Source organism: Marmota marmota, unplaced genomic scaffold (genome assembly GCF_001458135.2).
Source record: "Marmota marmota marmota unplaced genomic scaffold, marMar, whole genome shotgun sequence".
NCBI lineage: Eukaryota > Metazoa > Chordata > Mammalia > Rodentia > Sciuridae > Marmota > Marmota marmota.
Window position 1 is genome coordinate 1,182,712 of NW_025999895.1, and position 26,437 is coordinate 1,209,148.

Sequence of the window (26,437 nt, forward strand, 5' to 3'; positions counted from 1 at the left end):
GGGCTCGGGTCCGCTCAGCAGCGAGACCCCGCCAGGCGTGCGCCTGGCCTGACCACACTCCCCTGGCGTCCAGGCGGTGTACCGGTTCCCGGACCAGGTGTGGCACCTGCAGCTGCTGGGCCCTCGCAGGGCGCTCTACGTCCTGTGCGCCCGGAGGGGCATCTACTGCCTGTCGCTGGACACCCCCAGCAGGTGAGGGGTGGGCGTGGCCCCGTGCGTCCTTGTCCGCCGTGGGGCCACCGTGGCCTGCACGGCATCTACTTGTTCACACATCCCCCTGTGACTGCACGGACTTTACTCCTGGATGGGTCCAGAGGGACGGCCCACCGTCGCTGCGCTGGAGACGGAGGGCTGTGCGGGGCGTGAAATCTCGGCGGGTTTTTGCCACACTTGCAGCCCCTCACACCCAACACCTGTGCTGCCGTGTTCTCCAGGAGCTCCTGCTGGCAGGGAGTCCTTAGCTAGTGGGTCCAGGAGACACCTCCCCAGCCCGCCAGCAGGCCTGCTGTTGGTCTGGTGGCTCTGGCCGGGACCCTTAGAAGCAGGTGTTCTGGCTGCTGCTGTGTGAGGTGGAAAGGCAGCTTGTGCAGCCATCTGAACTGTCAAATGTGTCCTGAGCCGTCCGTGGGAGTTGGGAGGTTGTGTGGCTAATGGCCTGTTGAAGGGCTGACGGTCACTGTGGAGACCCCTGCCCAGCCTGCTCCCAGGCGGGTTTTCGTGAACAGTCTGCCCCGTCCATCCTGACTGGTCCCATTGTTCCCGGAAGGTCTGTGAGCCAGGCCAACAAGGACAGTGAAGAGGATGAACTCCCTTACCCTGTGATGCCCGTGGACCCGGATGCCTGCGTCCTCCCCGATGCCACACTCTGTGCGTTCACTGTGCTGGACGACATGCTTGTTGCCCTGGCGCAGGGCCCCACCCAGTGGAAGATGCAGCTGTTTGAGCACCCCTGTTTAGGGGAAGACCCCCAGCCAGGGGGCCAGATCGGTGAGGTGGAGTTGTCCACCTATACCCCCGAAATTGGTATCCCAGGAAAGCCCACAGCCCCCCACTTCCTGCCAGTGCTGTGCTGTTTGTCACTGCCAGGCTCCAGAGCACCACATGGTCACCCCCAGGCCTGTGGAGGCTTCACACTAGAGGAGGCCCTCTTTGGGCTACTCTTTGGAGCTGATGCCACCCTCTTGGAGTCGCCTGTGATCCTCTGTGGTCTTCCTGATGGCCAGCTCTGCTGTGTGGCCCTGAGGGCCTTGGTCACCTCTAGGTCAGCCCCTGGTGACCCCAAGGCCCTTGTCAGGATCCTCCATCACCTGGAGGAGCCTGTTGTCTTCATTGGGGCCTTGAAGACAGAGCCACAGACTGAGGAGGCTGTGGAGAGTGAGCTGTCCAGTATGGAGGTCCACTCTGACTGCCTCGTAGCCCTTGGTCACCATGGCAGGACGCTGGCCATTAAGGCCAGCTTTGACAAGTCAGGGAATCTGGTGCCAGAGCTTCAAGAGTACTTCCTCCCGGGGCCAGTGCTCTGTGCTGCCTGTGGTGCGGGTGGCCGCATATACCACAGTACCCCCTCGGACCTCCGCGTGGTGGATTTGGCTCAAGGAAGCGTCCCCTTGGACCCTCAGCAGCCCAACAGAGCCCCTGGAAGCCTGCCGCCCACACTGTGCCCAACCAGCTTGAGTGTCTGCAGTGTCCTCACTGTCTCTGTGTCACCCAGGGCACCTGCAGGTATGAGTGGCTGTTCAAATGTGGAGAGCCAAAGCTGTCAGGGGCTCCCTCTTGGCACTCTCCCTACGGGTTGGCCTGTCCTCTTCTGTTTTCTCATCGGCCACAGCCTGCTGGCACGGGGCCAAGGAGCAGCATGTGTGTCTCCTTCCGGGACTTGAGCAGGCCACTGCTCTGCCTGGATGGACTATCATCCCTCACTAGAGTGGCTGCTCAGAGCATGTGGCAGTGCAAGAGCACCTGTGGCGGGTCTCAGAGCAGGTCATGCCTGCATGCGTCTTCTGAGGGCAGGGACACACTTTCAAGCCTGCATGTGCTTATGGGCTGCTCCAGCGAAGGCAGGGCTCTTGAGCTAGGGAGTGTTTTAGCTGTGTGTGCCCAGTGTTGGCCAGAGCTGTGTTGGGGCAGGCCAGCCTTAGCAGAGGCAGCCTTTGTCTCCTGTGGTGGTCCTGGCTGTCTGGAAGCCCCATGAGGATGGAGAGGAGGGGGACCTGGCCTCCATGGAGCACTTGTATTTGAGAAGCTCAGAACAGCCTTGCTCTTTGTGGCCTGTTGAGGGCAGACTGTGCCCAGAAGACATGGCCGCACACAGTGTCCTCCTGTAGCCCTCTTTTTTTTTTTTTCTATTCACGTCTAACAGAACCAGATGCTGCCACGGTGCCACCTCTGTGTTGGGCTGATAGCCCATCTCAGGGAGGCCTGTCAAATGTGTCAAAGACCCCTGGGCAGTGTCTCCCTCCTTGGGACAGTGCCTTGGCGCTCTGCCAGTGCTTGTCTTGGCACCTGGGACAAACACTTCTGAATGTCCTCGCAGCTGCCAACCACTGAGCAGCCCTATTTGTGTCCATTGTCAGGTGAGACTGAGCTCCTGGCTCTGTCTGCCAAAGGGCGCCTGATGAGCTGCAGCCTAAGCCCCAAGAGTCCTGGTCCCACCAGAATGACTTCAGCAAGTGCAGACCGGAAAATCAAGGAACTGCTCTCCGGCATCGGCGACGTGTCTGAGAGGTGAGCAGTGATCTCCGGCTCAGTGGAGCTGGCGTTGCACCCTGAGCAGAATGTCCTTGACTGGCTGTGGTCTGTGTGGATCCCAGAAGAGAGACCCTGCTTCTCAGGTAGGACCCCGCTCCTTTTCCCCGCTAGGGGGCACAGGAGACCCCACCACTTCCTTAGCCCACAGACTCCCTGCTCAGAGGACTCTGCCTTCCTGCTGGCCCAGGGGTGTAGGAGAGTACACTCCAGGTCCATGGGGCTCCTCTTGTCTTCCCCTGGCTCCTCTGGTCCTAGAGCATACCCCATAGGCTCCAGGTCCCTGTGCCCTCCATTCCTCCCTGCCCTTGTCACTGTGGAGCCCTGGAAAGGAGACAGGCTGATTAGGAACATTTCTGGGGCAGCTGAGGACAGTGCCAGGTAAACCCCATCTGTAGTCGTGACCCTGAGTGTCTGATGTGGGTGGAAACTTCTTTGAACCAGGGGCTGGCCCAGCCCCACAGAGCACTGCCCAGCCCCTGACGTGCTCCATCATGTGCCTTGCCTTCTGTGGCCGAGAGGAGAGGGGGGCAGCTTCCAAGGGGTCCTGGTGTGGGCGGGACGAGGCAAGATGCTCTCCAGGCCTCACCCCTGAGGCTTGGCTCACAGCCTCGCTCTGCTAGCTGTGGAAGCAGGTTCCGGTCCCTCCCCCTCGGAAGTCCAGGGGCTGGGCTCCCTGTGGTCTCCTCCCTTCCCTGAGCACCATATCTGCCCTTCGCAGAGTGTCCTTTCTGAAGAAGGCAGTTGATCAACGGAACAAGGCCCTGACGAGCCTCAATGAGGCCATGAACGTGAGCTGTGCCCTGCTGTCCAGCCGGGAGGGCCCCCGGCCTATCTCCTGTACCACCACCACCTCCTGGAGCCACCTGCCCCTGCAGGATGTGCTGACAGCCACCTGCCTGCTACAGAACAGCGGGGACTTCAGCCTGGACCGGGGCTGGACCTTGTGCATTCAGGTGCTCACCAGTTCCTCTGCCCTTGACCTGGACGCAGCTGGCTCAGCTGTCACCTACACCATCCCTGTAGACAGGCTTGGCCCTGGCAGTCAGCGGGAGGTGACACTGCCCCTGGGCCCGACTGAGAGCGGTGTGCTTGACCTACCTGTGACCGTGTCCTGCGCACTCTTCTACAGCCTCAGGGAGGTGGTGGGCGGGGCCTTGGCCCCCTCAGACCCCCTGGAGGACCCCTTTCTGGAGGAGCATGCCCTCGACCTCCTTCCTGAGCAGGAGGGCATCTGCCTGCCTCTGAGCAGGCTTACAGTGGACATGCTGCGGTGCCTGCGCTTTCCTGGCCTGGCCTCACCCCACACACAGGCGCCCTGCCTGCTCAGCCCGGCCTGCAACCCTGTGGACACTTTCCTGGAAGCCTGCTGTGGGCCTAGCAGTGAGCCGACTGGCCCTGCCTCCCTGCGGGCCAAGTACTTGCCCCCATCGGTGGCCTCCATCAAGGTGTCAGCTGAGCTGCTCAGGACTGCCCTGGAGGATGCTCACTCAGGTTGGTGGAACCAACTGGCTTCACCTTGGCCTCAGGGCCTCTCCCCGTCCCCCCCAAGCTGCACCCCATAGCTGGCCTCTTCTGCCTGCGCTGCCGCCGCATTTCTCTGTTAAACTGGGCTTCTTGAACCCTGCATGTGGAAGCCCGGCCTGAACAGAGAGTCGGAGGCATCACCAGGGAAATTTTGCATGGCAAGCACCCAGGGGCCAGCCGGACCAGCCCCCAAGCCCATGGCCCAGCTTGGCAGAACTGTGTCTGGGCCCTGCGTCTGCCTTGCATTGCCACCGGGTGGGTGAACCCTTCACTGTGTGGTGCTGGATCTTCTGTCAGGATGGTGCCCTGTGTCACTGCTGCCGCTCTGCTGCTGGAGGGTGTCTGGCAGCCTCTGGGGCTGGCCTGCACAGGGAGGGAGTGGCAGCCACCCTCACTGGATGCATCCCTGCAGCAGAGCTGCCTGCTCTCAGGGCCACACCCGGGCACTGGCAGGCTTCCTCCACGGTGGAGTTCTGACTCAGTCAGCTGCACTACTTTGCCACCACCCCTTGGAAAGCTGCTTCTTGGGGAGCTATCCTGGCTCTCTGCTTGGGGTGAGCTGCAGAAAACTGGGACACTTAGATGGCACTGAGAAGGGGACATTACAGGAAGCCACCCAGGTGTTAGCAGGGCCCACCTGAGCTCCTGATGGTGCTTCTGCCCTCCAGGTGTCCCCCTTTGCAGTGCCACCTTGCAGTGGCTGCTTGCTGAGAATGCTGCTGTAGACATCGTGAAGGCCCGGGCACTGTCTTCCGTCCAGGGGGTGGCCCCCAATGGCACTGACATCCACCTCATCCTCCGTGAGGCAAGCAGGGGGTCAGTTCACCTGTCCGTGGGGAATCGGCCTGACTGCCAGCGACTCTCAGAAGGGGGTCCCTGGACCAGTGGTGCTGGGAAGTTCAAGAGGAATCAGACTCCTGATTCCCCTAGGAGGAGCCCCAGACCAGAGGATGCCCAGCACTTCTCTCTCACACCCTGCTCCCCCACCTGCTGGACTCACTTCCAGCAGATCCTCTGGTGCTACTTGCCACTGTCAGACGCTGTTGCTGAGTAGTTTGGGGTGCCCTTAGAATCAAATCGATCCATTCCCCCAGACATTGCCTCCTTGCTGCCCACTACTCAGCCCCTTCAGACCCAGGCTGGACCGGCATCTAGGTCAGAGCATCCCTGCAACCTGAGGCTGGGGTCAGGCAATAGCTCTGTCCCGTGGAGGGGTGCTCGCAGCCCTGTGGAGGAGCCTGCCGTGACCCAGGCTCCAGGTCTTGCCCCACATCTGTGTCTGGAGAGCCGGTTCCTGAAGGGCACTTGGTGGTGGCAAAGACTCCACACCTGATCCTGCTGTCAGAGGTGGGCTGTGGCACCCAGTGTGGGTGTGGGAGTGTGGCCTGCTCTACAGTGGACTTTCAAGAGCATGGGCATTGCCCAGATGTACAGGGCCTGGGCACAGCTCCACAGTGAAGTGGTTTCCACAGTCTGGATCCTGAGGGTCTTCCTGGACGTGTTCTTCTCAGACAACCAAGTATCTTGCTATCAGTTCTTGGCTGTCCCCAGGCCAGGGCCCTTCTGACCCTACCCCTACCCACCTTCAGGGTGCAGAGTGGTGCCCAGGCAGGGAGTTGGGGCTGCCCAGGCAGGGAGTTGAGGCCACCCAGGACCTCCCTTACTGGCAGCTTGGGAGGCTCTGTTAGCCTGAGCCCTCCAGGGCAGCACAGGGGCTGCCAGCAAGACCTGCCTGTGTTACAGGTGGCTGTGACTGACCTGTGCCCAGCAGGGCCCATCCAGGCTGTGGAGATCCAAGTGGAGAGCTCCTCCCTGGCAGACATGTGCAGAGCACATCACGCCATTGTTGGGCGCATGCAGGTACAGTGGTTGGTGTGGGCTGGGGAGGGAGGCTCTGAGGACTGCAGGTGGGCTGTGGAGACTGGCTGAGGTACCACACGGCTGCAGGCCATGGGGTCTGTGACCACCACTGCCTCTGCTCGCAGATGCAGTGCTGTAGAGACATGTGAGTGAGCGCTTCCTCGCAGACAGGCCACTTTGCTGTGCCATCAGCCCCATGTCACCCCAAATCCAAAGCCCACCTACACCATGCGTGCATGGCTGCTAGGGCATCCTGAGGCTTCCTGTCTTCCCCTGCTCAAGCAGGGCTGCGTGGACTGGCACACTGTGGGCATGGGTCCCAGGATAAGGCATCTGCCCGTGCCAGGGAGAGCGAGCAGTCTTAAGGGTTTGCTGGGCAGAAGCACATGCTCTGGTGCTGTGCCCAGGCTGCTCACGCCAACATCTTCCAGGTCTGAGAAGCTCCCATGTTCCCATTGAGTCTAACCAGTGCCCAGAGCAGGGTGGCCTCAGTCCAGAGCCTGTGGCCCCTGTCCACCTGTGTCAGCTCTGTTCAGCCTTGGTCCTTGCAGCAGAGACTGCAGTGTCCTCAGTAAGCCCGTCCTGAAGTGGGTTCTCAACTCTGGCCTCTGTGGGCCTCTCGGGAACCTGTCACCCCGACCTGCTACCTGACGGCAGCTGGGACCCACAGTGTGCCAAGATGCACTAGGAGCCAGGCAGGAGGCATTAGCTGCCATCAGAGCTCCGAAGGTCAGCCCTGGTGATCTCAGCATGTGGCTCCAGTGGCCAGTGCTGTGCCATGACCCCAAAGCCCACCCCATGCAGCAGGCCATGGTGCAGGCACTTCTGCTTCCGTGCTGGAGTCAGTCCAGACACCATGACCAGGAAGAGTGGCCTCCAGGCAGTGCTGCCACCGTCAGAGAAGGCACTTCCCAGTGTTTATCTGGCCCCTAAGAACGTTGTCACCACATCCAAACTTCCCCATCAAGGACAGTCATGTGGGGTTAGAGCCACCCTGATGAGTTTGTCTTGGTCATGTGAAAGGTCCCCATCTCAAAACTCACATTCAGAGGCACTGGGGTTAGGACTTCCACGTGTGAATCTGGGGAGCCACATGCTTTCCCTGGATGGGACTTCAGTGTTGTGGTGGCAGTGTGCCAACCTCCACATCCATAGGTCAGAGCTCCCAGGACTCCGCCCAGAGGGACAGCTCCCACTGCAGGCCAGCACTGCCTGGGGTGCTCTCAGGTGGAGGCTCTACCATGGGCCTCACTCACCCCTGGAGAGGGCAGCAGGGGCCTCGCTGTCTAGGTCACTCAGGCCTGTAGCAAGCTGGGCTCCTTCAGAAAGCGGGAGTTGGAGACCAGCCCCTCAGCCTGCTGAGTGAAAGGGCAGCTGGGTCAAGTTGGGCCTTGGCTGAGGTGCAGCAGAGGCAGGCTCCACAGTCTGTCTGGTTCAAGGACAGAGCCGGCGGAGGGGGACTTTGGGTCTGAGCACAGCAAAGCTCTTTAGGGATGAGTGGAGAGAAAGGACCAAGTAGAAATTTATTGTCAGTAACTGATCACCAGGTGGGGCCCATGTGCCGCTGCTCTGATAGGAGAGTCCCGGCAGGTGGGAAACAAAGAGTCGGGGAAGAGCCCACACAGGTGGTCAGAGTCAGCAGAACAGGAGACTGTGCTGGAGGGCCTGGGGGCAGCCAGAGGAGGGCTCACCCTTCCCTGATGGTCACGAGGGCCTGCTAGTGCAGACATCTTCCTCAGGACAGAAAGTGGGCACCACCTGCCACATCCCCACTCCCACTGTCTCCCCCAGGCAATGGTCAGGGAGCAGGCTGCCCAGAGCTCCAGCCCACCCGACCTCCGCATGCAGTATCTTCGCCAGATCCATGCTAACCATGAGGTGAGCACCTGTGCAGGGCTGTCCCACCAACCTGGGCATCAAAGAGTGACCCTGGCAGGGCCCCTGTGCAGACAGATGCTCAGCAGGTGCCCAGCCTGGTGGGGCTGGCCTCATCCTCAAGTGTGGGCTTGGCCCTGGGCAGGGCAGCGTGGTGGGGTCACGCCTCTCTCCTGCCTGCCTCGCTCCACCTGTTCCCCTAGCCACGCCTGCCTGGCTGTGCTGTGTTCCTGGACCACCCACCACCTCCCAGGGAGGGGTCCCAGGGAGAGGCAGAGGGCCTGAGCCATGTTGCTTGCTCCTAGGCACTGCTGCGGGAGGTGCAGGCCCTGCGTGACCGTCTGTGCACGGAGGATGAAGCCAGCTCCTGCGCCACAGCGCAGAGGCTCCTGCAGGTGTACAAGCAGCTGCGCAGCCCCAGCCTCGTCCTGCTGTGACCAGGTGGGCCCAGGCCTCCACCCCACTGCCTTCAGCCCTCTCCAGCAGCCGAAAGACCCTTGATGGTTGCTCAGAGAAAGAATACCACGGGTGACTGTCCCAGCCCTGCATATGACCTGGCCAAAGGCACCAGAAAGTGGAGGAAGTCGGTGGGAGGCCGTCCAGGGGAGCTCGAACCTCTGACCTCCACCAACTCACTCTTTCCCTTTCTCCCAACAGCTCTGGCCGCACTCTGCCACACTGCTGGGCACTTTCCACCCCAAGCACTGAGGCTCCCCTGGCAGCATCCTGTCTACTGAAGTTCTGGACCCCCGAGCGGCAGTCCATGAGGGACACAGGGCTTCTGGGCTTGGGACTTGGGGTGGGTTCATGACTTGTTGCTGCTATTCCCCCCCACACCCCGGGAGCACCAGCTGCCCCTCTGGTGCCACCAGGTGGGAGGGTACTCCTGCAACCAAAGCACAGAGATGTGGGGCTCCTGCAGGTGTCAGTGGCTCCTTGCCATACTGATGAAGGGCTATCAGGGTGGCCCGTGGCCAGGAAGCTCAACAGTGAGGTACCGTGCCTGAGCTGCACTGTGTGCTGCTTTTAGGGTCACTTGGGGCCAGGGGCTGCAACCCAGCATCCCCATCCCCGTCCCCATCCCCACCCCCACCTCTTCCTTCAGCTGGGCAGTGCCCAGTCGCTGGTGCTGTTTTTGCTATGGGGTGGGGTGGCTGTGTGTCTAGACGTCTGTGGAGCGAGCCACTCCTGCTGGGAGCACTGTCGGCAGTGTGCACAGCAGGTGCTGTGAGGTGCTTTGCTGACAAGTGACCCTTCGTGTTGAGCTCAGCTCGTGTTGGCTGTTTTTTTTTACCCCCTCCCCACCCTCCAACAAGCACGCACCCCTGCCAGAGCTGCTTTCTCCATGGCCCTGGGGCTGGTAGGAGGCCCCTGAACTGGGGGACTCTCCAAGGAAGGGCATCCTCTGCAGCACCCAGGAGCCCTCAACCAGGCTGCTCAACTGAGGGTCTGCTCTGTGGTGCCTCTGGGCGGGCCAAGAGGGGTCCACAGGAGGGAGGCTGAGGTTGGAGGGGCCTGCCTCTATGAGAGCCCGGAGTCTCCACCAGATCTGGCTCTGGTAACAAGCTGGGGTTTGCAGGGAGAGCCACCTGCTCCAGGGCTGATGAGGGCTGGCCTTCTCAGGGGCTCTGGCCTGGCCTGCCCAGGCTTATCTGCAGCTGTCCCAACAGGACAGGCAGAAGCCTCTGGCTCCAACCCTTGTCCAGTGCTCTTGTCCATGTCTTGCAAGGATGAAGAGGCCAGTCCAGCCCCCAGGATGTGCAGGGCCTGTGTTCACCTGCCTTGGAGAAGGGTGACGTGTCCTAGGCTGTCCAGACTTCTGCCTGTCCAACTTGACATCTCCCAGGCCTCCCTTGCCATCGCAGGCTGTGGGGATCCCAGAGCTGACAGGTCTGGACTGCCTGCCAGGCTCACTTCCCCAGACCCCCAGGTCTCAGGAGCCAGAGCAGATGTCCCAAGAGACCACTGCCTTAGAGCAGTGATGCCGTCCAGCCTTGGCAGCCTCAGCTGGGCATAACACACAGACCCAGAATGAGACGCCAGGCCAAGGGGGTTTGGTGTGCCATCCTTGTAGAGCCAGGGCAATGCCCCGCACCGCTGTGCAGGCTGAGGCCACCTCCCAGCCAGGCTGCCCTGCAGGGGTGTTCTTCAGGAGGAGTTACCTGAGGCATCAGTGCTGTTTAGTTATGTGGAAAGGACACTGGGACCAAAGCCAGATGGTTCCCGGCTGGCTGACAGTGGGGGACACCACAGACCATGGGGCACGTTGAGTCTACCTGCCCTCCTGGCCACTCAGCTTCCCCATGTCTGGCCCTGCAAGGGTTAACTGATCTGCCCAACACTTGCCCCAGGGATAGTCCCTCTGGACCTGAACAGGGGCAGACCCTTGTTCCTGGAACTGGGCAGATCCCAGTCCTCGACTCCTCCCCTAGGACTCTGCTTGGTTCCTTCCTCTTTGGCCTGCATGTCCTCACTTCCCAGAGCCTGTGCCCCCGCTCCCAGGGGACCCTCTCCTCAGCCCAGACTCCTACCCCTCATTGGGCATCACCTGTCCTTGGGCAATGGACTCATTGGAGGACACTCCAGGCCCCAGAGAAGGGCAGGGACTGCCTAGGTCAGCTGCAGGGGTTTGGGGTGTGTCTCCTGAAGGAGGATCTGTGTGCCTAGACATGGTGGCACCTGGGGCAGGTGCGGAAACCAGAGGAGGCCCAGGGTGGTAGCTGTCCAGGTCATGGGGCTCTCTCCTCTGGATTCCCAGCCATGGCCCTTTCCCTGAGATGGATGGGAGAGAGAAGGGTGAGTGGCCCACTGCAGGAAGTTGTCCCTGGACAGAGGATGCAGGGAGGGACTGCAGCAGGCCAGGGACAAAAGTGCCAGTGCTCAGCGACCCTGCCCCGCAACCCTTCTGACCCCCCGGGGGGCACCCGGAGCTCACAGCAGTTGTCAGGCGGCTTAGAACACGCGCCCGCTGGTCCTCAGTACTCCCAGAGCGCGACCGCGGAGGGCACGTCGGCGTCTGCGCGGAGCAGCCCCGAGGCGCCGCCGCGCAGGTACTTGCCGCTGCGCGCACGAATGGCCAGGCGGCCGCGCTCGCAAAACTCGAAGAGAAAGTCCTCGGCGCTCTCGCCGTCGCTGCACACGCTGCCGTGGCTGCCGGTGTACCAGAACCCGCCGCCGCGGCCTGGGGCGGGGACGGGGCGTCGGCGTGGTCCACCCCCCACGCGCCCCCCGTGCCTGTGCGCCCGCGACCCCGGTGTGTGCCCCACTCACTCCTGCGCACCTCGGATCTGATAGGCGCCGTCGCTGAAGCTCAGGTGGAAGACGTCGTAGACAGAGCGGTTGGTGTCCAACTGGTTGGAGCCTCGGCGGTGGCAGACGAAGCCGTCCAGGCCGCGCAGCACCAGGATGGGCCGGTTGATGAGCTTGAGGATGAACTCCTCGTCCTCGCCTGCAGGAGAGGGCGCTGTGGAGCCGCCCTCCCAGCCCCTTCCCTGTCCAGGCACAGTCCTGCCCAGATCTGCCATTGCCTGGTGCGCAGCCTTGGCAAGGTGCCTAATGCCGTGGAATCTAGGAGTCTCCAATTGTGCAAGGAGTCGAGGAGGTTCCCAGGGTTCCCAAAGGTGCGATGGAGAAAACCAGACCCTCTGGGAGCTAACTGTCCCCTGGTGGATTACCCTGATTAGGATGACTTGCCCTGGCAGCAGCAGCTCCCCTGAGAGAGGGGAGAGGGCCTGTGTGCAGGCACCGGCCTGGGTGGAGAGCCTGCCCCCAGCACCTAGGAGGCAGGAATGCTCACCCACAAAGTCACTGATGGCTGCCAACTGCCCGTTCTTCTTCATGCACACATAGCGCCCATTGCTGGCTTTGAGTGCCACCCGCCGGCCACGCCACTCCACCTCAAACATGGTGCTGGCAGAACTGAAGGGAACAGGGCAAGGTCCCCTCAGTGGCAAGAAATGGGGGTGCAGGCCTCCCCTTCTTCCTCAGGTTCCAGGGCCCTCCACTGACACCACCATTAAGAGCTGCCCCATCCAGAAGGCGTTCTTCCCTGACTGGGCTCCAACAGTGGTCCTCAGGGTTGAGGTAGCAATGATGGTTGGTGCAGTGTGGTGGAGGTGACTGTGGTGGCAGCGATGGTGGTGATCTTAGTGGAGGTGACGGTGTGATGGGGATAGGGGACACTCACACTTGTGTGGCTGTGGCCTGAATGCCCCCATGGGTGACCAAGGTCCAGTAACCTCCAGTGCTGGAATAGAAGGTACACTTCTTTGTGTCCTGATCAATTTGCATCAAGAAGGTCTCGTGGTCTAGCTCTTCATCCTGATTGGCTGAGACGTTGACCCCTAGAGGGAGGAGATGGGGAAGTCCCTCACAACTCTCCTGAGGGGCACCCCCAAAGCCAGAGAGTTTCATCTAGAACCTCTGGATTTGGGAAGATCTGGAAAGCGCCTGCCAGGACCATGAGGCCCGGGCTGCTCCCACACAGGGCCCCTAGCTCTTCCCCAGGAAGAGAGCTCCTTCCGTGCAGGCAAATCTCCCACTCCGCTAATCAGCGGGTAATCTGCTTGCTCCCGCTGTCTTGACCCAGGACTTACACCAGCTTCTATTTATAGCTCATTTCTAAGCTGCCAGGTGGGCACAGCAGGGTTTTTGCCCTACCCCATGTATGGACCCAGGTCACTTCCAATGCCTAGGGACCAGGAAGACCCCCATACGCACATATGCTTGGTCTCCCAGGAGCCCTAGAGGTCAAGGCTGCCCAGGGCTCTGCTGGGGTTCCCAGAAGAGGGCCGAAGGGGGCACTCTCTCTGGGCTGGCAACAGCCCCAGGCCTGGAGCCTCCCTGGGATCTGCCCACCCATGGCACCTCCAGCTCCCTCCCGAATACTGCATCCCAGTTCCCATGGCGACTGGGCACTCAGTGGTATGACAGGCTGCAGACCCCATGAGGCCCAGGGGTTCCAGTGTGGGCAGCTGGGGAAGGGGAGGAGTAGTGGACAGAGCCCTACCCAGTCCGGCCCCTGGGAGGAAGGGCATCAAGCAGCAACCCCTAGGGGAGAGCCTGGGTCTGCTCCTTCACTGGTGTCCAAAGGCCACCCCTAGGCCAGGTGCGACTCACACTCAGGTCACAGCTCTGGTGCAGAGAAGCAATTGGAAGGGGCCTAGCATCTTTGCCACTGTCCCCACCACCACCAGCTCCCTCATCCCAGCCACAAATACTGAACGGAATGGGCAGCACCTCTGTGACTGGCTGTGAGCCAAACATGGCCCTTGTCCTCATATGCCTGGGCCTGGTGAGCAGAGGACGAGGATATCTAGTGAGGGGTATGAGCCACTGTGGGAGATGGCGACAACTGGCCTCCCTGTGGGGACTGAGAAAGAAGCCAGGTCAAAGGACTGGCTAGGCAGGTCGAGTGGCCCACTGCGGCTGTCTCCCAGGCCAGGAATACCGGTGTGTCCTCCCACGTCACTCCACACACCACACTTAGGCAGGATGCTGTCCGACGTCTTTCTGGACACACAGTCACCTGCTTCTCGGAAGCTGACCTCACAGTGGGAGGGACACAGAGTTCAAGTTGGTATGGTGATGTTGGTCTTACCCTACTCTGGGGGATTGGTTGAGCCAAGCAGTGTTCAGTCCTGACCAATGAATGTAAATGGGGTATCTGCTAGGATTTAGGGGAGATATTTTACTCCTAAGAAAACAAGAAGGGCCAGTGATGCTTTTTCCCTCTGGATTTTGTCTTGTCTGGATGTGAGGCCTGGAGTTGCAGCAGCTATTTTGTGAACATAAAGTCAGCATTGAGTCAGGAGAGTGGTTCGACAAGGAGGTAAGAACAAAGGCCCTCGGTGGTACCACAGAACTGACCATGGTGCCCTTCCAGGAATCGCACCTTCCCTGAGGCCTCTGGACTCCACTTATACGTGACCATCATGTCTTTCTGACACCAGACAGTCTGGTCTTCCTGCCGTGCTACCCACCAGCACTGCCATACCAGAGAGGGCAGACAGACTGGCTGGCAGGCTGATGGAGGAGGGAAGGGAGGTCATCAGAAGACAGAAGAGCACACTGGGTGCTCTCACACCCCTCCAGGGCGAGGAGACAGCCCAGGGTTCTGCCTGGCCATGGCCCTGCTCTGCCGCCACTCCAGGACATAACCGACAGGAGATGGGGCAGAGCTCACTGCTGCCCTGCCTGGAAGTCGAGGCACCTGCTCCCCAGGCCTCTCCTTCCCCGCAGCCTGCTTCCTCCCACCACCGGCTGCCCAAGTCCATCTGACGCCTCTGCGGGCCAGGCCAGGTAGCCTCAGCCTTACTGCAAGGTACCTACCTCCCATTCCCAAGGTGCGAGGGAAGCAGGTGGTGGTCCTTGGTAGGGGATCCCCTCAAACGGCAGTCAGATCCAGGTGGTGAAGAGACTAACACGACCCACGTGGCCACCATCACTAAACCTCCTCCACCATCACCATCACCTCCTCCATCACCTCCACCGTCCCTCCAGCATCACAATTTCATCTGCACCTCCACCACCAACAACTCCACCTCCACCATCCCTCCAGATGATCATCACCATCAACACCTCCACCTCTACTATCTCTCTACCATCACCTCCACATTCACCAAGCTTCCATATCTCCTCCACCGAACTCACCTCCACCACCACACTGTCACTAACATCACTGCCACCCCCATACCGTGCTATCAATATCAGCACCAGTGTCGTCACCCCCATGAGCCTCTTTCACAAGTGTCACTCACAAGCACTTGGTGCCCAGCACCTCCGCTGGCTCCACAGGACGCCCCCTCCACCTGGCTCCCAGGTAACTCACATTGCTGATTAAGGCCTGCAAGCATCTGGGCCTTGATGAAGGGCAGGCAGGAAGGAAGGACCATCACTGTGTGTCCACCCGGCCACATGCCAGGACCAGGCGCCTCTAATGACCGTTGATGTTCTCACTGGCCTGAGGGCTCTGAGTGCAGCCCCAGGCCCCCTGGGCATGGCTTACTTCTGCCATCTGGGCCAGGCAGCCAGTGCCCAAAGCCCTAAGGTAAGGCAGGTGCCCAGGGAGGCTGACATCCACAGGGTAGGGACTCGATGGGCACATGGTAGCTGCCCTTGCCTGGGGAGTGCTGGCCTGGAAGGACCTGAGTGGGTAGAAGCAGCTCTCCCCATCTCACCTCTTGTCCTGACCTCAGAGCCGCGGATCTGGGCATGCCCGGCCACTCGGGGGTGCGTGGAGCAGGAGCCCACGTTGGAGCAACGGCGATGGCTGGCCCGGGCCAGGGCCTTGCTCTCAGCAGCATGGTACCATTCCGAGACCCTTAGCTTCCTCGCAGGAAGTGGGGACTGCTGTGTTCGCCCCACAGGCTGCTAGGGGGTGTCACATGAGATAGGTGACCAGTGGCTGGGAAATGGGGAGAGCCACTGGAGCAGAGATGGGCTGTCCCACCAAGGAGCCAGGCCTGGGGCACGGCAGTGTGCCCCAGTACCCACTAGCACTGAAGGTGACCAGAACCCCATTCCTGGGGCTGCCGAGGCTCCCCCTGGCCAGGCCTGCGGAGGTGCCGACCCCTCTTCACTGTGCCGTCTTCTTGCCCTGCCCTGGCCCCTCCCCAGTTTCCTTCAAAGTTCAGACAGTGGGATGATGGGCAGAAGGGGAGTGGCAGGGCCTCCGTGGCCTCCTGTCCACCCATCCTCACAGCCCCAGGCTGGGCACGGCCCACCCCCACCCAGAGGGGCCCGGCCCACCCCCTGCCCACACCTCTCTAATCTTGGGGTCAGCAGCTGCCCGACAGCTAAGACAGTCTCCGGCTGGCCGGGATAAAGGGCTGCTTGTTAGCCCTAGGCCCACTGCCCCGCCGTATGCCAGTGTCCACCAGACACACAGGAGCCCAGCAGACACGCACTGGGCGGCCAGCCGCTGTGCCTACCTTGCCGCACAGAGACGTAGCGGTGGTTGGCGGCCACCAGCACCACCTGCGGGTGACTCTCCTCCAGGTCAAAGAGCTCATCCTTGCTGGGCCGCGTGTTGCGTCCAGCCTTCAGCGTGCCAGCAGGCCCCGTGGGTGCCAGGTAGCGGCCATCACAGTCCTTGAAGGCCAGCTTGCCCGCCTTGAACTCCAGTGTGTAGCAGGCATGGGCCTCAGGCTCCCTGACCAGGCGGCCGTCGCTGCGCAGGTAGCGGCTGTCGCTGGACTTGAGGCAGTACCGCCGGCTCTGGAAGATGAGGGTGAGCAGCGCCTCCACCCCCCAGGGCATGTCTCCGTCCGCTGCCATCTCGTCCTCCTGCGGGCACAGGTGCACATAGCGCCTACGGCTCACGCTCAGCAGGTGGGCCTGTGGGTGGATGGCCAGGTGCACAGTCCACAGCTCAGCTGTGGAGATGGTTGTGGCAAAGCAGGACAGCTGGTCCTCAGTGCCTCCGAAGAAGCGGCCATGTGGCTCTGACTGGAGCACCCAGCGCCCATCCGGCTGGGGCAACACCAGGAAGCGGCAGTCAGGGCCCGGCCGCTCTGCTCCACAGCCCACGCGCCCGTCCTCTTCTGCTGACAGGTAGCGGCCCAGGTGGCTGCTGCGGAACAGCACGGCCGTGCCCTGCCCTGGGTCGGGCTCCAGCACCCACATCTGCTTCCTCTTGAGGCTGGGTGCCGAGGCATTGACCTTGAAGCCAAAGCTCTCCGCTGTCAGGTAGCGGTCAGTATCATTGACCAGGCCAAACTGGATCTTGAGCACCTGGTGCAGGCCGTTGGTGGGCATCTTCCAGGCTGGCCAGGCCTCGCAGGCTGGGGAAGCTCTCTCTGAGTGCTCACGGGTCCTGGGGCCTCCCAGAGGCCCAGCTCTGCTCCACTGGCCTTCGGCCCCCAGGGCCTGCTGTCGTCATGGACCCCACTACCTGCTGCAGCACTGTCTGACCAGTGGCTCGGCCACCCAGGCAGCTCTTACGTGGCCAGTGGGCAGCAGAGGGCGGGTGGGGAGGACGGATCAGGAACGTGCCGGCTTAGTGGCGGTTCATTACCCCAGCTTGGACTGCGGCCTTTCCTGGCTGACACGGGGGCTGGAGCAGGGTGCCCGACAGGACTGGACACAGGCTCCCCAACCTTATCTTCTCCCACGGCTGCTAGGGCCCAAGTCCAGGGCCCTATGCCCGTACCTCTTGGCCTCTCACCTTCCTGCTGCCACCAAAAGGCCCCTTGGACTCACAGCGAGCGCTCCCAGCCGCGCAGCTCCTTCCCAAAGCAGAAAAGGCACCAGTGGAAGCCCACGGCACAGGCGCAACCCGATCACAGCCCCCGCCGCAGGGCCACCAGATCCGCGGCAGGATCCAGTTACTGCTCCTCTGACTCTTGCTGCCAGGAGCCCAGAGCCCCCCCAGGCAGGCTTCCCACCCAGTAGCCTGCAGCGCGTCCTGGGCTGCCCTGCTCGCACCCCAGCCTGCAGTCCTGGGGCCCGGCTCTCCCTTTGGGTGGCCTGGAAGTGGCAGGAGGGGTGTTAATGCCAGTGGCAGGGCCAGCACAGGCGCACTGGCCCCCGTGGAAGGCCTGGCTCGGGAAGAGCAGCCCACACCAGGGGAGGCCAGTCACCCTTAGGGAGGAATGTTTGAGCAGGAGCTCCCTTGTCCTGTGGTCAGCGGCCCCGGCCTGTGTGGCTTCCAAGTGCCCTAGGCAAGTCTTGGAGCCATGAGGCTGCTCCCCTCCCTCCTCATGTGGCCTCCAACAGACCTGCAGGGTGGCCTTGGGGACCCTATAACTGCCACTTGAATCACCAGGGTGACTGGCCTGATGGGTCTTTAGAGACTGTTCCCTTGGTGTCTGGCCAGCGGGGGACCCACGGGCTGGCCCTGCTCAGCCATGCCTGTCTCCTGCACCTGCCTCAAGGGCCAGGTGCCAAGGAAGGAAACCAGAGCTGCCCACCCTTGGCCGGGTCCAGACCTGGTGTCCTCTTCCTTATGACAGCGTGTGACCCTCAGGTCTCCCTGGGGACCAGGAACAGGGTGGTGAGGACTTCCAGCCATGGTGCCCAGTCCCTCCACTGTCCTCCTGGCCCTCCATCCCTTGAGTGGCCATTGTGGCTCCACACAGGGCAGCCAGGCACAGCAGTCCACTGTTAGGGCGTCAGGGGCGGTTCACGGAGGGACTGTCAAGTGCAAATCCTGGCTGACTGCACCCTCCCTGCAGGCCAACTTGGCCACCCCGTGGGCCACAGGTATCTTGAGGCCCTGGCTGTGTGGCCAGGCATCCCCCAACGATGCCCACACCCCAGCCTCCCCTCAGGTCCCAAGGGTACAGCTTGGTCCGTGTGTGTGTGGCGTGGGGAAGCCATGTCCACTGTGTCCTCCAGGTGTGGACACTGGCTGCTCCTCCGCAGTCCCTGGCCTCAGCCAGGTGCAAAGGGAACTGGGATGCCACGTCCTTCTGATGGACAGGAAGGCCTCATTGGCACTGACAGGTGCTGGCAGGCCCTAGAGCATCGGGGGAGGAAGCCTGGTGGCCAGGCACTAAGCAGCTCGGCTCTGGGCAGCCTCTGGATGGCAGGGCCAGAAGCGGCAGTAGCTCCTCCTATGTGGCCCACAGCTTCAGAAGGGGTGGGGCTATTGGCACAGATCCAGGTGTGCTAGCCAAGGGGACCGCTGGGTCCCAGGGGAGGGGCACTTCCTTAGAGGAAGGCAGTTTGCCAGGTCCTCCACACCAGCCTTCACACAGCCCCAAGGCTCTGGTCAGCTCCCGGATAGGGGAGAGCTTCCTTCTGGGTCCCAGCAAGGTTTCGGGCACACAGCAGTGCTCACACGCAGTAGTGTGCCTGAGACTGTTCAACATGGGGGTCTGTTTTTTGTGCAGTGGGCTGAGCCTCTGCAGAAAGATGCAGCATTGGACATGCATGTCTCTGTGTGTCCAGATGCCCTGAGGTGGGGGCTGGGCCTAGCTGTCACCTGCTAATCCGGTTCAGCCCCTGGAGATGCTGCTGTGGACCCCAGCCTTAGAACCCCCTCAGTGCTGCTCAGGGTGATCAGATTGTGCACTGCTCAAGGGAACCTCTTTTTTTTTTAGTTGTAGATGGGCACAATACCTTTATTTTATTTTATTTTATTTCTTATGTGGTGCTGAGCTTTGAACCCAGGGCCTCGCACATGCAAAGCGAGTGCTCTACTGCTGAGCCACAACCCCAGCCCTCAAGGGCACCTCTGTATAGGGTGCCAGTCACAGCCCAGATGTACCCTGCACTCAGGAGCCCACAGCAGGCCTGGCCTGGGTCCTCCGGCTTCCCTTCATAGCACCCCCACCAGGAGCGCACAAATGTGTCTGCCCTGAGGCCTGTCCTGGCTGGGCTCTGGAGATGTCCAAATTTACTGGCATTTGGGAACCCCGTTCACCTGCACCACCTACCTCTAAGCCCAGAAGGAAGACAGTGGCCCAAGTGTGTGGCCACATGTGGCTGGCGCACTGAGCCTGGACACAGAAGGTCAGGCCACCTGATGTCCCATCTTAAATGTCTGTCTTGAGGGAGGGGTACGTCTCCCTGATGGGTGCTAGGAGGTCATTTGGGTGGGTGGCACCCCAACCCCCTACTACAGTGAGCAGCTGGTGGTGGGTGGATGTGGTCAATGGACCCTCCTGACTGCACTGGGCCAGAAGGTAGGGACCGCTTCAGCTGTCGGATCCCCTGGCAGACAAGGCCAGGCCTGAGCCTCAGCCCTGCCCCTCAGTGAGGGTCCAGCTGGGCTAGGAGCAGAGAGCTTTGCTGCCCCCAGGCCTCTGGTGCCCACCCAGGATGCTGGGAGGTGAGCTGCCCTGTCACTCTAGGGTCTCCCTTCTCCTCCCCTCCCTGGGACCAGTGGAGGACAGACACTCACCACCTCATTTGGACTGCCAGCCTACACAACCAGAGCCCAGCCTGGGCACCTGCCAGCAGGCTGCCTGAAGCCATGGCGACCAGCACGTGCACCAGGCTGGGTGCCCGGGCAACGCTGATGCTGTTGGTGTGAGCTGGCACGGGCCTGTGTGTGCTGGGAAGGGGCGGTGCCCTCCTCCGCTGGCCTGGAGCCCTGGAAGCTGGGAAGTGCGGCCAGGAGCCTTTTTGCTGAGGGTGGCCTTTCACAGCCCCAGTGCCCTCCCTGCAGAGACCAGGGAGGGCCCAGCTCCCCACCCACTTCCCAGGCCCCACCTCCGCTGCTCTGGTCGGCCTCTCTGCCCTGTCCCATGGTCAGCCCCTGCTGGACCTTTGGCATCCCCTTGGCCTTCTGTCCCCAGGCTCTGACTTCTTCACCCCTGGGTCCTGTCCCCTCTTCCCTGCCGCCGGGGTCTGGCTTGGCAGGCGCCCAGGGCTGGCTCCAGGGCTGCTCCTGAAGCAGCCGCCTGCTTGTGGCCTCATGTTTCTTTCATGGCTGAGCTCTCTGTGCCCGCAGTTCTACTTTCAGGGCCAGCACGGGCCGGGCTTCTCTGACTCTGGCCTGGGTAGGTTTACTGAGGCCTGAAGGCCTGGTTTAGAGTGACAGGTTTGCTCGGCAGGGGGTCTGTGTTGGAATGAAGAGTATGGGGAGGGGGCTCCCAAGACTCCCAAGCTGCACACCCACCGTGCAGTGTGCACATCCTCCCCTCCACCCCACACCCCCTGGCAGGGCGGCTCAAGGAAAGAGCTGCTTTGCAGGGCGTAGTTCAGTGGTAGAGCCCAGGGCCCTGGTCTCCATCCCAGCATTGCTCACAGAAGCTACTCGAGGATCTGTTACTGCCCCCCCCTTCAAGCAAAAGCTTTGCAGTCTCCCGTAAAACCACAAGGAAGAGCACCTGCAGAGGTCAAGAAATGGGTAGGGGAGACCAGAGGCCTCTGGGTTCTGCTAGAAAACCTGAGGCCCCAGCAAGGCTAAAAGTCTCCAGAGGGAGCACAAGGGAAGGACTGCGGGTGTCTCAGCAAGCCCAGCCACCCATGTCACCGGGTGATCCTTCAATGCAACCCTAGGACCTGCATACGTTACGGGGTGGGAGGGGGCATTCACAGGGGTAGTAAGCATAAGCCCCTGGCTGCATGAGGCATGAGTGAGGACCAGATCCCCAGCCAGAGGAACATGGTTGTTCCTCCCCATCGGGTGTCACAGACACAGAAGTGCACAGCACAGGTGTGTCTACACCCACTGTGCACAGCCACGAGCTCGAAGCTGTGCTCGGGCAGTGCAGCCCCCTGTGCGTCTGCACACATGAGCACACACACAGGCATGCTCACACAGACACAGATATGGCCAGACACAGAGTGCCTCCTCCATCTGCAGAGGCTCAGCTCACCCACAAGAGCCAGATTCCCATCTCAGACCGACTGGCACTTAGCAAACACCTGCTGTGTGCCAGAAACCGGCTGAGGATTCACGAGGGAATCAGCCCTGTCTCTGACTTCTGGGACAAGACAGACATGAACCATTCACTGGAAAAGGGTGACAAAGGTCCTGAGCCTGGTCACTGTCATGATCTGTCCTGGTGCCCATGGTATGTGCCTCATTTCTCAGCCCCACATGTGTGCGCTGGTCTGCTTTCCAAGAAAGTCTCATCACCTACAGTTAATGCCATAAACAGTCCAGAGAACACATGATTCTGGAGAAAAGGCTACATTGCAGGGATAAGGCTGTCACTGAAGCACAGGCTGCAGAGGGAGCCCTGCTGGACTGACGTCGACCTGCCTGACTTTGATGCCTGTGCGGTTATTTAGATGGCACAATGCCTTGTTAGGGAGAACTGAACTGCTAAGGGCGTCCTGCCTGCAGCCTACTCCCTTATGGCTCAGAAACAGAGACAAAGAGAATGATTAAGTGTTGCAAAATGTTTAAAGCCAGATAAGTCTTGAATCCAAACAATAAGGTTAAAACTATAATAAATGAAATGAAAAATTCCACCAGAAGGCTAGAGGTCAAGGGGAAAGCCTTCCCCAAAAAAAGACAAAGGGGGAGAAGAAAACCCAACCGCTGGGTCAGGGTGGGAGCTGAGCGCCCTGAGCCCCGCCCCTCCAGTCCACCTTTCCCTGCTGTGCCACCGGAAATGGTGGTCATCAGGGGCCCTCTGCTGGAGGGCAGAGCGGCCTAAATGACCCCGTGGTGCCCCCTAAGGCCGAGCTCCCCTGTGCCAGCCACACACACACCAGGCCCAGGGCCGGCCGCCACGCCCTGGAGCTCCTCTATGGGCGCTCGGGACCTCGGGTGGGCTGGCCCTGCCGGGCACTGAGTCCAAGTGGACGCGGGCTGACCCCGGCCCCTCCTTCTGGCGCGTCAGCACTGGCTGAGGTCACGGCCGCTGCCTGCCGCTCCCCCTGCAACCTTGCCTCCGTCACCCGGGGCGGCGGGTGGCGACTCAGCGGCCAGCCAGGAGCGCAGCCCAGCCCGAGCCATGCCAGTGGCCGCGGGGTCCCTGCTCCTGGCCTGGCTGCCCCGCGGCGATGGCGGGACCCGCCTCGTGGCCCACCTGGGAATGACACCCGCCAGCCCCAGCTGGGTCCTCCTCAGGGCCCATGGCGGCGGCGCCATCTGCTGGCCCCTGGCTGCAATCTCGTGCTCTGGGAAGCATCTCAACTCCCAGTCTGTGCCCGACGGGAGAGCTGTAGGCAGAGTGCCCGCGAGCCCTGTGCCCACTGGCCGCCGACAGGCCCCAGGTGCCTGATCCCAGGAAGCAGAGGTGAAGCTCGAGCAGATGTCCCGAGCCCCGGCCGTGCTCGCCCGCACCTCGTCTGGCCGACAGCCAAGGGTGCGGGAGAGGGGACGAGGGCCGGGGCAGCGGGCTGCAGCAGCCGTGGCCCCCAGGGGGCGCCAGGCCTCAGGGCCCCAGTTTGGCCTTTTCTGGCAGGCGCACCGCACAACCCCCGCCACCCATGGATTTTGCTGGTGGTATCCACCAAGTCCTCAGGGAACAGCTGTTTCCCCAGATGACCTCAAAGGGAGCAGCTGAGAGCTTCAGCGTGGAGGACCAAGATCCCGCTAGTGGGGCAGCCCACGAGGACATGCCGCCCGTGTTGCCCCGCAAACCCCGCATAGTCCCGGTATGTTACCGAGTGCAGCCTCCTCAGCTGCAGGCACACGGAGGCCTCACCCAGGCCTCTATCTGCATCATGCAGGCCATACCCTCTGGGGCTGAGAGCAATACTGTCCACCCCTGCCCGCAGGGCCCGCCTGGCCACATCCCTTGAGGTTTCCAAGCCGGTTAGATCTGTGCTGGGACAGGGGAAGGGGCAGCCCAGGCCGGTGCACTCCGAGTGACCTCAGCCTGGCCCCCACCTCCCAACACTGTGCCCATCAGCGGCAACCCTTGGGCTGGTGGCCAGTGGCTACAGGGCATCCAGAGCAGCACTCTTCCTTGTCTTGCTCAGCCTGGTGCTAGGCATCCTAGCAGGTGTGGGGTGCCTAGTCTAGCTTTGCTGTCTCCTTGGGAGAGCTCCATGTAGCCCATGCCAGAGTAGGATGTCAAAAAGGTCAACTGTGAGCCTCCTGCATCCCTCCACCCATGTCCCCTGCAATCCAGGGCAAGGCACTGTTCCCCAGCCTGCCTGTGTGACTGGCTGAGCAGAACCACCACTGCGGCCAGGAAGAGGGTCCCTGGGAAGAGTCAAGCCTGGGACTCCTCTTCCAGCCCAAGAACCACACCCTCCCTGTGCAGCCAGGGGTCAGGAAGGGTTCTGCTGAACCTGCCCCCCCACTCCCTTGTCTCCCCAGCCCCTCTGCCTGACTTCCTCTTCATCAGCCTCCACTTGGGCTTCTCACCCACATATTGGCACTGTTTTGGGTACAGACCCCAGTTTCACCAAGGACAGGGCTGCTGTGCCCCCAAGAAGTACTGCGGGAAGAAGTGGGGACACAGAAGCACCACGGGATGGTACAGGGCCTGTAGGGAGGAGGGAGCCAATGGGAAGGGCATGAGAAGTGGGGCAAGAGGGTGCGAGTGTGTGTGTGTGTGTGCGCGCACGCGCGTGCTGGCTTCTGCTGTGAATCATGTGCTGAAAGTGGAGAATGTGGGGTTCAGCCGTTGGAGGCTGGGCCTCCTGTTGTGGCCCGCAGTTTGGTCCCAGCAGAGGTGGAGATATCACGTATGGATAGTGCTTGCCTCTGGAGGCGAGGGCTGGGAAGGGGACAAGGTGACTTCCTCCCAACCATTCTGGGTGTACATACTTACCAAGTGCATGCAGCAACCAAGTGAGGAGTGAAAGATTTTAGGGCAACTGAGGCATTCTGTGAGGCCGACAGAGAAACAAGGCCCCAGGAGTGAACCATCCTCTTTGGGGGCAGCAGCTGACCCTGGAGGTGTGACCCTGAAAGCAGCCTGAGGAGCTGGCTCCCTGTTCCAGGCTCAGGTCTGACATGGAGGTGCTAAGTGCCAACTCATCACTGAGAACAGAGAGCCTGGGGACAGCAAGGCTGAGGCTTGGGGAAGGTTCTCAGGGTCACCTGATGGCCTCTGTGCAGACCTCTTACCGTGCAGGAAGACCCCCTGCCTCAAGCCCCCGATGGGCCACACGCCCTCTCAGAGCTGAGGTGTCCTGACTCCCAGCCCAGGGTTCTTCTAGGGCCTTCTTGGATCCTGTGGCATCAGTGTGCAGATGGGACCCCTGGATAAACTCCAATGGGCATTCTGTCCTCCAAGGCCTGGACTCAGATGGCGAAGCCCTCAGACTTCATGTGGGGTGCCCACAGAGCCCTCCATAACCTCTGACCTCCAACGAGGTGACGTGCCCTGTCTGGCTCAGTTCTTTGAGCCAAGAGCCTGTTAAGCACAGTCTCAGAGCCTCCACAGGTGGCTGGAACAGAGGCCCAGCCCATGCCTCCTGGCCCTGGACAGACAGACACACAGCATCCACTCAACTCTCAGCCTCCAGAATCAGAGACCTCCAGCGGCAGGACCCTCTGGGCTTCAGTCTGGGCAGTCCTGGCAGGAGAATGGAGCCCCTGCTGGACCCAAGGGGCAGAAGTGAGTGACCATGGCCTTGTCCACCAGGGCAGCCCTTGGGATCACTGTTCCAACAGGCAGAGCCCACTCCAGGAACTGCCCTGGTCCCTAGTAGCACTGTGAGAGGGCCCTGGGAAGGCTCTAGGAACAGGAGCATTGTGTTGCTTTTGGTCTGCTGCAAAGGCCTGCAAGAACTGGGAGTCAGTCAAGAGCAGATAAAGGCCAACTTCCTGGGTTTTAAAAACTTATTTTATTGAGGAATAACTTAAGATTTACAGGAGAGTTGCAAAGGCAGAGTAAGTGTCTCCTGATGTTGGCATCTTACAGAAACATGGCGTGACTGCCACCGCTGGGAGTTAACAATGGACTTACTTTTAAACGCCAGGCTTCACTTGGTCTCCCAGCTCCTCCAGTGTCTTCCCTATTGAGCTGTTGCACTGGGTGGAAGAAGGAAAGGCACTCACCAAGAGGCAAAGGCTGGGGGTGGCATCTCATTACCAAGTTCCCTGCTGTCTGCCCAACAAGAAACCAGCCAACTGGGAGGTGGTTAGAGGTGCCAGCACGGGGTGAGTGCTGGGGCACGAGGGTAGGGCGGAGGTGGCCTGGATTCCAGGGAGAATCCCTGAAGGCTGAGTCGGGGAGATGAGGAGCTGAGCCGGTGCAGAGGAACACAAAGGAAGGACCCAGACGCAGCAGGCCCTGCCTGGGCTGTCCCACCTTTGCCACACTCCCTGGGTTAAGGATAGGCCACTGCTTTCTCATCCACCACATGGGTGAAATATGAAATGAGTTACTGCAAGGTCACAATAGAAAGCCACTAAAATCAGCACTGAACTACAAAAATAAATCGCAACATTTCTCTGAGCCCATCTTCCTCCCCACAATGGGAAGACACACCCACTTCTGGCAGAAGTGGAATTGCTGCCCGGGGCCGCCACATCTACAAGGTCCCCTCCCCAGAGAGGGTCCAGCTCCAGTAGGGGTAGGGGATTCCTGCACCACCTCTTCCAGAGCACAGTCCAGAACGGGCCCGGTGTGACCTTGGGCGAGGTCTCTGCCCAGATACAAAACAAAAAAATCAGTGCACACATGGCACCTCCCTCCCCGGCTCGGTGCGGGCACTCAGCTTGCAGACCCTCCCGCTGAGGGTCGCGGGCACGCGCAGGGCTGGGTGGGCTGGGGGCTGTCCGCCCACTCTCGGGCTTCCCCGCCGACGCCCTTTGTCCCGCGGGCCAATGGGCGGCCTGCTTGACTAAATAAGGCGAGGAGCAGTCGGGTGCCCCGTCCGTTACGTCCGCCCGGTGACTCAGGGTGGCCGCGGACCTCCCGGCGACGGGCGGGGCACCGGCCGACTTTGCCAAATATGGCCGCGCGGCGCGTTTCCACCCCCCATCCCCCGCCCGCCCGCACACCTGGGCCACACCTGGGCTCCGCAGCGGGGCGCGCCCGGGAGAGAGGAAGGGAGGGGCAGGCGGCCCCGCAGGGAACGGCCAGTGCCCGACCCCTCGCCGCCAGCAGGTGGGCAG

At 61.4% G+C, this 26,437-nt stretch overlaps 2 protein-coding genes across 5 annotated transcripts in view; one reads left to right on the forward strand and one right to left on the reverse strand.

Moving 5' to 3' along the window:
- Nucleotides 1–9,276, forward strand: part of Faap100 (FA core complex associated protein 100) — an 11,322-nt gene extending 2,046 nt beyond the window's left edge. The window contains exons 2-9 of the mRNA XM_048796592.1: nt 74–192; nt 767–1,722; nt 2,574–2,724; nt 3,467–4,239; nt 4,941–5,077; nt 6,016–6,132; nt 7,924–8,010; nt 8,313–9,276. Of these exons, the coding sequence (XP_048652549.1) occupies nt 74–192; nt 767–1,722; nt 2,574–2,724; nt 3,467–4,239; nt 4,941–5,077; nt 6,016–6,132; nt 7,924–8,010; nt 8,313–8,444 (2,472 nt within the window). The 3' untranslated portion in view covers nt 8,445–9,276. The remainder of the gene's footprint in view (nt 1–73; nt 193–766; nt 1,723–2,573; nt 2,725–3,466; nt 4,240–4,940; nt 5,078–6,015; nt 6,133–7,923; nt 8,011–8,312) is intronic.
- A 1,545-nt stretch (nt 9,277–10,821) lies between these two features.
- On the reverse strand, nt 10,822–17,316 carry Fscn2 (fascin actin-bundling protein 2, retinal). Of its 4 annotated transcripts, none has more exons than XM_048797382.1 (5): nt 15,939–17,068; nt 12,194–12,350; nt 11,804–11,925; nt 11,278–11,455; nt 10,822–11,188 (listed from the first exon to the last, which is right to left on the reverse strand). In XM_048797382.1, the coding sequence occupies exons 1-5, from the start codon at nt 16,762–16,764 to the stop codon at nt 10,960–10,962; spliced, it is 1,512 nt and encodes a 503-aa protein (XP_048653339.1). In that variant the 5' UTR covers nt 16,765–17,068; the 3' UTR covers nt 10,822–10,959. The 4 variants fall into 4 exon arrangements, with proteins under 4 accessions (XP_048653339.1, XP_048653331.1, XP_015359556.1 ...); XM_015504070.2 differs by having other exon boundaries at nt 10,827–11,188; nt 11,288–11,455; nt 15,939–17,052; XM_048797374.1 differs by having other exon boundaries at nt 11,278–11,925; nt 15,939–17,316.
- Between the last annotated feature and the right edge of the window lie 9,121 nt (nt 17,317–26,437).